Below are 15,121 nucleotides of genomic sequence, written 5' to 3'. Positions count from 1 at the left end.
GGGGAAAAAAATTTGAAATTATAGATGAAGAAATCACTACATCCCGTCAGGTAGAACCAGTTATCTTCAGACACATAAGACAAGTTCTCAAATGCAATTCTTAAGATTGATAAATAAATTACCATTAAAAAAGTGTTAGCTATGTATTTCTAGATATGAAAGGCTACTTTTAGAAATATCCACAGGGCTTGCTTGACCCACAGCAGTATTTGACTCTTATCTTGGCTCAGAGGCCACATAATATCTAAGAATGAATCAAATGCTACTCTAACAGGATTCTTCATGGAAACCAACACTTTGCCTTAACTGACTATATAACAGCTGCCTAAAATGTAATCAAAGCTGTGGCTGCTGCATGGACCCCATTGCTTTTAATGTAGCACTGATAGGCACTAACAGCAACGTTAAATGTTCCACACAGGGCTTTTTCTCTATAAATTGAAATTAGCTAGCTAAATCCTCATAGTAACAGTTAAGTAAGCTGTATCTCAGCCATCTCCAGAAATCAGCAATACTCCAAACTGGAAGGGTTTGTAATAAAAGGTGCTATTTAAATTGGCAGTTCATTCCACACCTGCTACACTTACGTCTCTTCACAGGTGGCACGCTCAGGGCACACTCCCTGAGCTTACTGCAGCGAGCCCAGCTGCTCACTGTGACTACCAGTGACACCCTGTTCCAGAGGCTCCAAGGAGATCAGGAGAAGGGTAGGGAGTGACCTAGCACAGCTGCTGCAAAGAAAGCTCATTTCTGCACAAAGAGGACTGGAGGTTGGCTTTTACTTCAAGTAAGCAGCTTTATCAGTTGCAGTCAGCTGGCTCTATCAGCTGTTTGCCCCAGCTCATCAAGAATACAAGCATCTTCCTGAGCTGACCAGACCAGCATAGGAGGAGAGACATACATATATATTTATCTGTCCAGCACAAAATATAAGAACCAAAACAGTGAACAAAAAGATGGGCTTAAGCTGGTTTCAGACTATGTATTCCTTCAAGGCAAATGGGGATGACCAGCATTACAGCAGCGAGCTTTGTATAGAGACCGGTAACAAGAACCCCATTTGTATTGTGATTCAGACATACAGTGCAATTGTACTCAAGGTGTAGTTTGTACTTGGACTGTGTCTTAAATCTACTGCTGCATCACTAAATGAAAATCTCAGGTAGCGTCAGATAACTTCATTAGCTAAATCTAGGTGAACCTTGGAATAAACGTTTAATCCTCCCTATATGGAATGTCTTAAGAATCCGTTTGCAGCATGCTGCACTCTGACATTCATACCATTTTTCCTAGTGCCAACAGTGCCATGAGTAGTGGGCACACAGTGACATGGAGGGAAGAAGGAGCTGCATGCACTAAAGTTTTCACTGACAACAAAAATAGAAAGAGCTTTAGGTGCAGACACAGAAACTATGTCAGCTGTTTCTTCTCCTTCTCAATGTAGGAAGCATTCAACAACTAAAAATTACTACATTGTTTGAAGAAGATTCCATTTACACAAGCACAATACAATGCACAAGACTAACACAATGTACATATGCCAAATATTTTTACTAAAGAGCTCTATCTCAACATCCACTTGTCACCTCTCAAAAACTTCTGTGATAAAAAAACAATTTTTTTTTCTTTCCCCTAGAGATAATAAATACTTTAACATTGCCAGATGCTGTTGATTTCAGAAAGAGCAATCACAGCAAGCTGTTAAGGAAAGACAGACAATATTTTCATTATCAGAAACTGATTAAATGAGACTACTCCCTTAATGAAACTGCAGAACAACTATGTTAAAGAACACAGACCTTGGGATATGGGATTCGAATGGTCTTCGGATACTGCAAGGTGTCTTCAGAATAAAAGGAATACTCTATAACAGGAACTTCTGTATCATTAAATGCTGCATATGCCACAAAATTGCCGTTTGGAGACCACCACAGAGCAGAATGGCTGCCAAACATTTCCTCTGAAAGAGAGGCAAAGCATTTAAGTTATAATTAATAAATTGGCTCTTATATCTGAAGTACTCTTCTTCTTAAATTTTTAATGATTTTTTTTTAATTGAAATTAATATACCAAAGCACCAACAGCTTACTGGAGTTCTGAAATGAGAAAGATTATGTGCACCAATCTATTGTATGAAGCTAAAACTATTTTTTGTTCTTAGATACCTACACTAACCATGTATAAAAACCAGATAAGGATACATGCTTCTGCTAAAAATGCAGGCTTGATTTAATTTTGGATTTTTCAGTATAAGAAATTAGATAAAACAGTTCCAATAAAATAAATCTAAAAAACCTCAAGTTTTTACATTAACATGCAAAGAAAAATGTGCATTGTGTATTTACCTTCATAAACCCAATCTGGTATTCCATTGAATATTTTATTTTCTTCTCCATTATTAGTGATTTGCACAGGTGCTGCTGTTGGTGAATCTTTTATATAAATATTATTATTCCAAACATATGCCTGCAAAACATCATTATGATTATGATTACCTTTATAGTAAACACTATTTCCTCTCTGTGCCACATTTATTGAGCTATTTACGTTTACTCCAGCTGACAAACATTGTCCTTTGCATTTGTCCAAACACCACTGATACTTAAACATGAATTATTAATACAAATCAAGAGTAACATACCAATTTCAGGTGAGATGCAAATTAAAAAAAAAGAAAAAAGAACTTCTGACCCTCAAAACAGCTGTTTTAAATGATGTTATTATTGTGTCAAGGAAACCTTTCCATTAATTTTCCTTTGAGATACAAGTTAATTTTAGGAGTTGTTTTTTCCACTCATTTGTCCATCAAAGTAAGCAATGTTTTACCAAAATATTCTGTTAAGATTTTCAGTGTTGCTAACAGATCTCCAAAGATCATTTCTGAGTAAAATATCTTTGTTTTTTTTTTCTCCTTAGAGACTGAATAGCACAGTTTTATTCCAGAGCTCCTGAGATGCAGCAACCTCTTTTTAACATCCCTTTCCTCTGTGTCTGGGCTCCATAATCCCTATACTACAAGGCATAAGAATACTTGAACACATCATCTTCCTGTGATTGCTCTTTAGGTCAGATTCAACACAGCCTTGCAAACACAGTGGCTATCAAAACTGTCATGGATTAGGGAGGAGAAAAGGAAAATAAGGACAGTGTGAAAGAGTAGACAAGATGATTTTGATCCTCTAATCCCTGTTACATTCATCCTTAAATAAAATTTCACTGTTCTTATTAAAAAATAAAAACCATAGCAGCGAATGCGTAGACAGTTGAGCTACAATTTGCTGCTGTAAAAATACTAAGTTCCTGTGCAAAATACTGGCACCATACTGCTTTCAGCAGAGAACAAAACACTGAGGAATGTTTGAGTATTTCCAACAACTGTGGTCAGCCACTTTGGAAACTAGTTTGGATATTTTACCTGCAAGAAGGAAAGCCCCCGAGACCCCTGGGACACAGTTGATGTAAGCTTCTCTGTCATGGGTACAGAAATGGCTGTATAAGTTTAGATTATCTTTACTAACCAGTTTGTGACCAACAGGTGACCAGGATATATATTGTGTGTCATTAGGAAGTAGTTCATCATCTAAGATGGAGCTGAAAAAAAAGAAACAAGATACAACTAAAACAAATCAGTAAAATGCCACTTCATTGCAAAATACTATTAAAATTACATCTGCTGCAAAAAATATACTAACCTTGTATTGAAATCATAGATGTGATATGAAGCCGTATATGAATGCCTCCACAACTGCAAGAGAATTAATTGAATACTAGGAAAACAAAAATGCCACTAGGACCCTAAATCTCTTACAGCTTGAATTACCACTGAAACTTCTGACATCCTCCTCATGCTTTCACTTGAGATAGATGTAGCACAATGAACCTATAAGGATAGTAATTCTCTGTACAGTTTGAAGGAAAACAGAAGGAACACTCACTCCTTTTGGAGTTATCACTTTCTTGCTATGACAGAAGCCAAGGACTGATTAAGGACAGAGATAAAGAGGCCAGAGATTCTGGAAATTTTCAGAAATCAAAACTATATGGCAGACTATCACAGCTATGTACCAGTTAATCTTTTTGCTTCTGCCTTACTGTTACAACTGTTCTCTGCCTCCTTTTCCATGGTGTATTATTTAACTTGGCATCCCATTGTTTAGTAGTCCTCTCAAGTCCAAGTCCTAACACCATTTCTGTAGCAGTTTCTCTAGATCCAGGATTCATTTTCTCATTCATATTGTACAGAAATAAAGCTTTTTTTTTTCCCCCTCAGAAACCTTCCTCTTGAAGCCTATATTACTGTGGGTACTTACTAATAGCATGATGACAATACAGACGTTTAGATGCCCTCACCACAAGGAGCACAAGAAGTTTCTTTTAACACATGGTGTTGATATGCTACAATAATGTTATCTTCTATGACAGTTCTTGAAGATTTGTAAGAGGATATAAGAATATAAAACAATATCATAGTACTACACAACCAGATGGCTATTATATAAGAAGCATCCACATCTTCATGATTCATTTTGTTACTCTGTTTTCTTGTGATTAAGATTAATAACAACATAACTTTCAATCATACTATATAAAGGTTAAAAGTCTGTTTCAGCATTAAAGTAAAATTAAATCTTATGACTAAAGCAAATAAAATAGTATAGAACATTAAATCACAAGTGGAGGGGATGTCTAGGGTACTTGGAAAAGTATAAGACTTTTTGTGACCCCTAATAATGCAGAGAAAAGAATCAATTCCGAACAATTCATAAAGACAGAAAGTAAATGGCCTGGTGGCACGCAGCAAAGAAGCTGAAACTGTGGAAAAGTGGTGACTGACTGACTTGTGGTGACAGGACTGCAGCTGGAGCACTGTGATGGGCGTTCTTGGATCGCACTGCCAGAATTTGCAGAGGGAGCTCAGTGACACAGTGTTTGAGTATTTGTACACTGAGTCTTTTGCAAACAAAACATGCAGAACTCTCCAGGAATAAAAACAAAAAGGAATAAACAACAATAAAATTACTGGCTCCTCGGCGTATGCACTGCAGGACAAGTTATCACCTCCATTAAGCTTTTGTCTTCTCCTCTGGAGGCACACAGAACCAGTCCTTGCTAACTGACATAAACATGGGTTGACCTTTGTTACTAGATTCAGCACCAAGCCAAGATGTTACATGAACGATGGGGGGTTTTCCACATGCTTGCTGAGAGCAGCAAACAAGGACACCTGAGCCCACATCAAGTGCGAGAGGACAGCCTGTAACCACACAGGGCTTTCCATTCACCTCAGTTTTCAGTTCTTGTGTCTTAACACCTCAGGCCTGCTGCTACATTGCTGTCAATGTAACATGCACATACATACATGCATAACATTACATACAAGTATGTGCATACATCAGTTCTCCTTGGATGTCATGCTCATCTACTCATCTAGCTTATCTCTTCAAGATTAACCCTCCAGCTTCACTCCCCCTGCAGTATCTTTCAGTCCACTAAGATTTTATTTAGCTTTCTTTAGTTAGGTTGGAGGGGACCATTGAAATCACCTAGTTCCAACCTCCCTGCCATGGGCAGTCATTTCTCTTCTGCCAAGATCCCAGATCCTTGATACTCTTATAGTTTCCAAGCCTGATGCCTCTAGCCAACCCATGGCAATCTCTCTTCCATCTTCTCCTATCTGTTCAGACTTCAGTGTTACTATACCGATATCCATCTTATATTTCTGAACAGTTCTCTCACACTCCTTCAGCCTCTACAACCTCTACTTGCAAGAGTATCTTCTTTCTCAATTATATCCAAACCCATACTTCCCAGTTTTACTCCCAAAAACCAAAGTGCATTTGTACCTTTTCATACTTGTACTGCAGAAGAGCAAACCTCTGGTCGGGGGACAATATAGCTGTCGTTGCATCATATATGCTCTGTCAATAAAAGGTGAAGAGAGCACATTAAGCACTGATTCTAGAGAAATGTTCAGAAGTATTAAATATAAATAAAATAAATATTAAATTAAATATAAATCTTTCCCAAAGAGTACACATATTACATATAAGTCAACGTACTAGTGTTGTATTTAACAGGACTGCTGAGGATGTTCCAGTTTCAGCATCGAAACGAAGAATGTTCCCATTAGGTGTTTTGTGAAGATACTGATTTCCTAAAAAAGCAGGAAAGATGCCAATAAATACTAAGTAAAATACTCATCACTCACTTCTTTTTCCCCAATTTCTTAAATCAGGAAATAAAATTAAAAATTCTGGTCAATATTCTCTTTTCAGCTTTTTTAATTAAAGGATGCTTATAGCACAGTTAACAAAATTGGACTCATAGCTTCAACTTTCTGGTACCTCTTTCCGTTCATACTGAAAAGAACTGCATGCCCCATTCCCTGATAACTTGATGAACGAGATGATGACACAGTTCAGAGTATAATGTGCTTGCTTATATGATAAAGCACAGAAGAATGTTCTTCTAACAGTAGAATATAGTTTGCCACAAGCACTAACACGTATCTACAGAAATCACAACTTTTTGAGCTATGCATCTTCTGTAATAACAGCATTTAATTATTTAACATATTTTCAAGTTACATTAGTCATCTCTGAGTACTGTGTATTTATAGTTTTCTTTATACGCATGATATATGTAAAAATAAATTACCTGAAATCCATTGCAAATTATGTGTTTTGTACATATAGTCATTGTTCAAGTAATTCTCTAGGGTATATGTTCTTCGTGAATCAAACTCAGTGGTACTTTCTGGAAGAAAGAAGACAGAATAGAGATTCTGATGCTGTTATAACTTGTTTCACCACAGCTTCTTAACCTGACTTCTAAAATAAGTGTCTTTTGCTACTGGCAATTGATGTGCTTTAGATAACCAGCTATGAACTGCTAGCAGGGAAAAGGCACAAAAAAATCCAACAGTGATAAAGGAAAAGGATAGTGGTGCTACCTGGTTTTTCACCAAGTATTCAAAGGATTGTAAAGACTGCTATGACATTAGTCTTTTGACTCCAAAATTAAAATCAAGTTCCTGAGCTACTATGAAAAGAATAAGTGAAACTGCACCCAGCTAAACTTATGAGATTGGTCATCAGCTCCAGTGTGACACAGTCAACATCTATGAAAATATTTCTTCTTTACTGGTTGCAGTTCCCAAGGTATCAAAGGTTTAAACGGCGTATGTATACACATATACGTACATACACACACATATATATATTGAAATCCAGGTATGCAGCCCTACTTTCCCTCTGCCTTTTTTTTTTTTAAACAAGCAAACAAACAAGTCAACACTAAAAACTACCCTCATAAAATCTACACAGACAAGAAAGGAACCAGTTTTTATTTCCTTTTTTTCAGTTACTAACAGTGCAAATCAAAAGATCCAGGATAGAAACAATTGATAAAAACAAAGCAACGCAGGTGTTCTGACTGATCAGTTGGGATAATAACCTGCCACCATCAATTTTGAGCTCTCCAGTCTCTTCAGATACTTTTAAACAGACAGCCTCTTTTAATATGCAGAAGAAAATATACAAGGGAGTGAGAACAACAAAAAATAAAATAAAAAAAGCCCACCTCAAAAGATTGCTGCGGGGTATCTTTCTGCAAGTTGAAAAAGTGTGACATATGGAACATGACAGGAAGACATTTATATTAGCTACTAAGATTTTACTCGTATTTCCAAACAGTAAGTATGTTATGTATATACAGCAGACTGGAGAACCATTGCTGCAGTAATAGTCAAGAGCCTTTTAGACAAAGCTTTTAGTCTAACAAAGGTTTAAACAATTACTTGCTCAGTTCCATCTAAGATTTAACTATTCTAAAAAGTGTCACAAGTCTAGATATTTTGCTCATGAAGTTTCCATGAGAATATTAACTTCTCAGGTTAATTATTCCATATTAACTGAATATTTAATTTGACGGATTACGAACAAGTGTGTATTTGATATTCATGCACAGTTGTCTAGTTGGGAATATCACTTCTCTCCTTCCTAATTGAGTAAGTGTCACTTTCAATTAGAGGAGCTTCAGAAAGCAATAAAATTCTCTCTTGGAAAAGGAGGAACAATTTAAGACAGGTGGCTGATGAACAGGTTTAGGGATTTTTCCAAACTGCTGAATGTTTTTCCCCCCTGGTGACATACATATTTTGCTGAGGTCTCATTACTAAAAATCAGGCCACCATTAAGATTTTTTGGCTGTGTGTAAAATTAAAATTTCATTTTCTGTCAACACCTTCCACATAGTAACTGAATATGAAAACATACGCCAAGCTGTACGGGTATAGTCATCAAAGTTTTAGTTGGAATATTTTCTTAGTTTGCAAGATAGCATATACTGGTAGTGCTCCTTCTTATTTACATTATGCCATTGGGCACGTAACACATTCTGCATTTCACTTATTTGAAGATTAGAGGCTACTATATATTCACTTTTTAGCAAAATGGCTTCTTTCAAGTTCCTCAGTGAGACTGTGAAAGCTGAATTTTCACTCATCTCTATCTTTTTTTTTTCTATTTTTCTTTCCAAATAGGGTCTGTTTTTCTAAGTTCCAAATGACTAGCTCTTTCTATCCACCCTTTTCTCCCCTTGAGCAGCACACGTATATTTACTACTGTCATAGTGTTTTACTGGAAATACGTTCATCATAAAACTTCTGTTACAACAACAAAAAAATTAAGTAAAACATTCTAGTGAGAAGGCTCTTAATCTTTTATGTAAGGAATATTCATACAAAGTTGATAAGCAGTATTATTTCAAATTCAGTGTTTTTTATTCTTTTTTTTTTAACCTATCATTTCTTCTCAAAAGAAAGATTTGAGTATGTTTCAGTAGGTGTAAGATGTAAAGGAAATAAAAAAATTAACTATTGTGTGAAGTTTGTGCTATGATAAATTATCATACTGAAAACTAAAGCTGTTAAAAATTACTTCTGATAAATGTATTGCTTAAATTTCTATATTCAATGCAAAAGAGCAAGAAAGGATGTAATCAGCTCAAAAGCGAAGGAATCCTGTAAAACTTTACTACTTGTTGAGAAGAGAAGCCTGATACAAAACCAGCGGGTAAAAGCAGTGAAACCACCCCAGGGCAGTTCACCCACCCAGTTGTCACTGAGGGTGTGGAGACTTCCACAGAGACAGGCAATCATTAACTTTGTAGTTAATAACTCTGGTAGGCTTCTCCAAGTTGCCTCATCTCATGCAAACTAAGAAAATAAAAGTGTTCTAGACATAGCAACCGCTGAAAAATTTGTTTCTATGCACTACTCAACATTTGAATTAAGATAGATAATTCAGTTAAATGACAGCTAGAGAAGCCAAGGACACATAGCAGGAAAAACATTTCCATTCCCTTTGTCTTCATTAAGTAGAATAGCCACACACATCACTGAGACTAAGTAAATTCTGTAATGCAGTGCAAGACGTACAAACAAATGGAGAAAGGCAAACAGTTATAGCAGTCAGATTCAAACTAAAAGACTTTTCGGTCAGACAAGTAAACAGTATACTTGCAATGACCCAATTAACCTACTGTGTCTTTCTGACAACTTTGGAGAGAATTTCACTCCTGATTTTCACTACAGAAACTTGAAGCAAAGATATGAGAATTAGTTACCATTCATGGATCATATATTGGCCCTTTAAAACATGTAAGATTCTCATCTAAACCTTAACTTTTTAACCTAGACTCAGAGATTCTACTTCAAATATCCAATTCTAATCCATAGATAAAAATTCACTCACATAGTTTCTAAACACCCTTAAACCCTAAGGCCTTCCAAAAATTGTGATAATAAAAGATTTTATTATAATAAAAAATATTTCCTGTTCCCAAGAAAACTGGGACAAATTACAGCTGCCAGATTCATTCATCTTATGGCATAGGCCTTCAGATATGAGAGCTGCATATCAGCCAGACACCTTCATATTTTTAAGCATCCCTTTCAGTTGCAAGCAAGGTGTTGACATAGGCAGTAGATACTCCTCCACACCATGCAGTCACAAATCTGCTTAGCACAGGACAGATCACAGATAGGATAAACAGGGTAAGCGATGATATATAACCATTCCTAAAAGAACAATGAGAGCTATTTGGAGGTTTTCATTTCATCTTCTTTTCAGTTATACATTAACAAAACTGTCAGGAAGATTTGCAACCTCATCTCTTTTGAGTCCTTGAAACAAGAAGCTGTCTCAGCACTCCCAGTGTTCATCTTGAAATCCAGGATGACAAGAACTCATTGGACTTTTGGACCCAATAACCATTATCTCTATTTTAGAGTTAGCTTTTTCCCAGCCACTAGGAATACCTAACTCATCAGTCAGGTGTCAGACTCACCAAGTCCTCTCAGCCACATCAAGGTTACCGACCTTCCCAGAACCTGCTATACTTTTTCAACCAAAGGAATGGGCATATTCCTTTTAACAGAGCAAAGGTGAAAAGCACATTATTGCCTAACAATTACATTACATCTCATTTTGTCAGTGTTTCACCCTTGGGGAGTTAAATCTCTGGTGCAGGAAACTGTTTTGAGACCAGACTGTTGTACAGCTCTGCGCACCAGGAGATTGATTGAGACTTGCTCCTTAGGGCAGCAGTATGCTAAATATGATGCTGTCTCCTTTCCATTCTCAGCACTGGCTACTGCTAGAGAAGAGGAAATGCTGTACAGCCGCTGGATGTTTTGAGCTACCTTTTGTACTGAAAGATATATAAGGAAAAATACGGAAGAAGCAAAAGTAAATGGAGAAATGATTTGTGAGCAGACAAAACATGCTTCTAAATACATACTCATGCCTGAAAAAGTAACCAGTCGCTATTACAATTACCTCTTAAAGATCACCTGAAGTCGTAACAATGCCTTCATCATGTGATTTCAAATTTGACTTCTGGGTCTCTTTTAGGATTCAACTTTGAGGCAAAGTTGTTAAAACACAACGTCTGCTTCAAAAATTCTTCCCATTGATTTTAAGAAGTAATTACACAAAATACTCCGTTAATACCTGCTTGCAACACCACAGTAGACTTTAAATATTGCAGATGATAACTGGGATGTAGTATTGTGGATGAGGAGACGTGTTGTAAGTGGTCTGTTTTAACAAGACAAAAAGAAACAGCAACAGAATGCCTAGAATGTGACAGACAGCATCAAGATGTTCCCCTTCGTCTTCCTTATCTATGTGTGCAGAGACTTCCTGATTGTCTCTGCATTCCACAACAATCTTTGGGATAAAAGACGTGCTGGAAGAAGTAAACGACCCCTCAATGACTAACAATGGTCCTAAAGGACTAACAATGGAGAGTGAACCATCAAGGTGCTAGAAGGCTAGGCGATACTGAAGATGGCCAAATTGGGGGTGTATTGGGGAATTTGGGAATATAATGAATATGGAATACATGTGAAAATATAACCCGTTCACGAACGAAAGATGGAGCATTCTTGGAGAGTTACCTCGATGCTAGCTGCCAATAAAGAATACCTTGCTTAATGGTAACAAAACTTTGCTGTTAAGTTTCTACTCAACAATTTATTTAAACCACTATTTAATTGTGTCGGTCCACGATGTCAGAGAGAGATTCTGATGGTATGGCTGTAGAGGTTGAACCTTCCCACCAATATTCGATTACATTTTGTTGCTGTGTGACAGATGGCAGCAGAAGGGCTGTTTGACAAAACGGCATCTGACATGGGAATGCATATGAAGCAAAGGTGTTTATGAAGACCAAACAGAGGATGCAAGCACAGTGAGGAGAGGTCGGTGGTGTGTTTCAGTAGTAGCAATCGATGTGAAATACAAGCCCTGTTCTGGAAGGCCATGCACATCTGCCTCACTATGAAATGAAGAGCTTTTGTTCATTGTTGGCAAAAATGCATAACTAAGAGTGATAAGTGTGATGAAAAACAGTTTTTTGTTGCTGAGAATTTGCTCTATCAATGAGCACTGCTGTTCTCTTTTTATCTGTTGTAGTTTCCATGGAAATAAATAGGAGGCATTCGTTTTTGAATTATCTATGTAAAATGGCCAGTAGTACATAAACACAGAGCATGGAACTCTGCACTATCGCTGAATGAAGACACATGGAGGGATTGCAGCAAGAACTAGGAAACGTTGTTGCAAATTTAAGTATAAAGTATTTACTGAAGGGAGGCAAGAGAAGATACAGAAATGTTTCCTTCCTAAGGCCTATCATCTAGCCAACAAGCCTGAATTTCTCCGTAGTGACAAAATTCCACGTCCTTTCACACTTACCTAACTAATTTTGAGTTGCATGACTTATGAAATTGAAGTACATTGAAGAGCACGGCAGGGAGAAGGTCAACGGTAAGAAACTCAAACTCAATATATTGATGTATGTCAATAATAATTTTCACTCTCTGCACAACGCTTGAATCATTGGGGTGAAATAAACACTTGGCAGCAATTACAGCTGCTTTTATCAGAGCTGGCTTTGGTTTCACTTAGTCAGTTACATGAGTTGCTGGATGCCCTCCCAGTTTTGCCTCCTTTCATTCTGAGCTCAGTCCATTCCCTGTACTGACCCAGCAGACATCCTCAGCTGAGATGCATGACCTTAGTTTGTGCATAAGGGCAATGCAATCAAACTGCCAGTAACTAAGTGCTCTCACCTGTAAAGAGCTAATTATAAGTACACCACCTGTATACTCTCAGGTAACAGAAAGCATTGGCTTAACACCCTTCAGAAATTCAAAGTTCTCGAACTTGCTTTACTTATGGTTATTATTGAGGTGTATTCAGATTCCCTCAATTAGGGAAGTCAGAACTTCAAGTTTGCAAAGCAGGATCTGTCCCTCTCTGTACCCGTTTTATCCTTATTAACCAACTGTTCTAGATAACTGATCATCCATTAATCTGAGCCACGTGTAAGAAGACATGCATTCACATCGTTGGTTTTTTTTTGTAATAGCAAAGCAACACAAGCCAGGACTGGTGACACTTTGTATTTCACACAACAGAGGTGATTTTTCGATTTTGTTTTTGATTTCTTTTACTATAAAAATCAATGACCAATTCTTAATTGCTGGCACTTTTCTTGCAAAAAGACTCTTATGCTACAGACTAAGAAGATGACCCATCTGATTTTCAGTAAGATATATCATCGCCGATAGAGAAGCACGAAGGTAGAATAGCAGGATTGAGTCCTGTGTACTGAATTCTTTGACTAGGCGTGGTGTTAGGATGCATGTATGTAACTGATAAGATATTAAGACTTTCTCCTGCGATTCCCAACTTCTTAAATTTGAAGTCATCTCAGAAATACACTTCTTTTAGACAATTGGCAACAAGAACAGAATGAAGAGTCGCTATCTACTGATGCAAGCTTTAGCATACAGGAAATTCAGATAGCTAGACTTCAGATACTTGGATTATGGAAATCTATTTTTATGTTGTGATATTGTTAACTACAGAGATGAACTGTAAAACACTTTTATATAAATTATATCATGTGAACAGTACAGTGACGCAAATATTGCCTCTTTGATTGACTTAAACGCTAGTACTTCCTATGCAGGTAAACAACTACTAAGTTAGTTTCTGAATGCAGATGAAAAAATAAATAAACTCAGCAACCGAATCTTCTCTTTTGGGCAACTATTTCATAAACTTAAGGCCACCAAAGGTCTGAAAATACGTTTTTTTCTTAGAGTTTACAGCTCTGAACTGCACAGTTCCTGGCTGCACAGCTGTTAATCATAAAAACATAATGAGGGGGATTAACCTGCAACTCTGCCGTCCCAGCTGGAAGCAACGCAGTGCAGAATGAGGATTTAATACTGTTTTAGATTAACGATTTAGAGCTACAATATCAACCTGGAAGTTGATCAGAGTCCAAAACTGATCAGAGTCCAAAACCACATTTCAAATCTTATCCTACCTTTCTGACCTCTGTAACAGCACGGTGTGTACACTCACACTCAACAAACGTTAATAAACCAGAAGTTGTGCAAAAAAAAAAAATCAAAATACAACATAATCTTATCTCTTCAATATACAACCTAGAAGTCCCGGAATTGGTGTTTTACTGCTAATTTTTCAGATTTTCAGGAAAATAAATAAATAAAAGAGCTGAAGTCGACGACACTTGCTAAATTTACTACCTATACTTGCTAAATTTACACAGAAATTACGTGACTCAAACTTCCCCCCGCAGAGTCCTCCCTCGACGAGGCACTTCCCAGATTCAGGGGACCCCGGAGGAGCAGCTAAAGTACGCTCAAGCACAAACTTTGCAGAAAACTTTTCCCCACAGAGGGGTGCGCTTCGCTGCTGCGGACCCCTCAACCCCGGCCGAGCCCCGGCGGCTGCGGCAGTACCGTCCCCGCCGCCCTTCCCGGCCCCGCGGGGGACTTACCGCCGGTGAGCAGAGCCAGCGGCACGGCGATCACCGTGACCACAACGGCGACCGCCACGAGTCCCAGCAGCCACTTGAGGAGGGTCTGTAAAGAGAAGTCCCGTCAGGATGATAGCGACGCCCATCACCCCAGCCGAGCAGCCCAGACCCTTGCCTCTCCCTCACCCACCTTCATGCCGCAGCGGGCGGGGCCGGGGGTTGCTCGAGCTCTGGGAGCGAGGCTCGCTAACGGCCGGTCTCGAGGCGCTGCTGCCCACGGGCACGCGGATGGGGCGGCGCGGCGCGCTTTGCAGCGGGGCCCGGGGAAGGCTACCGCCCGCAGCAAGAGAGCGCCGGCGCTGCTCCGCGCGGCAGCTGTGCAAGGTCTCGTTGTTCCAGCCGGCGCTGCAATTTCCGAGCTGCAATTTCTCTTTCAATTGCGAGCGTGGGGACAAAGCTGTACGTTAGAGAGAAAGGACCCTTGACACAGAAAGTATTTTTGTAGGAAATCAGATAACGCCCACACAGAGGCTCCTAAAGTGAAATGCCTTCAGACGCTAATGGCATGGTTTAGTAACAGCAACGTTTCGAGTTTCTGCTCTTTAAACTTCTTTCTCTGACAATCAAGTTCTGAAAATACCGATAAAATTGCAGCAAGGAAGAGTTTATTAACTTCTTTGGGACTGTCGGCGTAAAAGAAGGGTTGTAGTGTAAGGATGCAAACTGCAAGCTGAAATCAAGGACAGAAAACAGAAGT

At 38.3% G+C, this 15,121-nt stretch overlaps 1 protein-coding gene across 1 annotated transcript in view; it reads right to left on the bottom strand.

Moving 5' to 3' along the window:
* DPP4 (dipeptidyl peptidase 4) overlaps positions 1-14,687 on the bottom strand; it is a 38,130-nt gene extending 23,443 nt beyond the window's left edge. Inside the window, exons 1-9 of the mRNA XM_065751018.1 lie at positions 14,555-14,687; positions 14,386-14,470; positions 6,658-6,756; positions 6,060-6,154; positions 5,844-5,918; positions 3,693-3,745; positions 3,519-3,591; positions 2,346-2,466; positions 1,800-1,960 (exon numbers count right to left, since the gene is read on the bottom strand). Of these exons, the coding sequence (XP_065607090.1) occupies positions 1,800-1,960; positions 2,346-2,466; positions 3,519-3,591; positions 3,693-3,745; positions 5,844-5,918; positions 6,060-6,154; positions 6,658-6,756; positions 14,386-14,470; positions 14,555-14,560 (768 nt within the window). The 5' untranslated portion in view covers positions 14,561-14,687. The remainder of the gene's footprint in view (positions 1-1,799; positions 1,961-2,345; positions 2,467-3,518; positions 3,592-3,692; positions 3,746-5,843; positions 5,919-6,059; positions 6,155-6,657; positions 6,757-14,385; positions 14,471-14,554) is intronic.
* Between the last annotated feature and the right edge of the window lie 434 nt (positions 14,688-15,121).

The sequence above is a fragment of the Cyrtonyx montezumae genome, unplaced genomic scaffold (genome assembly GCF_038088225.1).
Source record: "Cyrtonyx montezumae isolate F1298 unplaced genomic scaffold, pur_monq_1.0 scaffold_7, whole genome shotgun sequence".
In the NCBI taxonomy this organism is placed as follows: Eukaryota; Metazoa; Chordata; class Aves; order Galliformes; family Odontophoridae; genus Cyrtonyx; species Cyrtonyx montezumae.
Note: the sequence above shows the minus strand (reverse complement) of the source record. Positions and strands in the feature narration are given on the sequence as shown.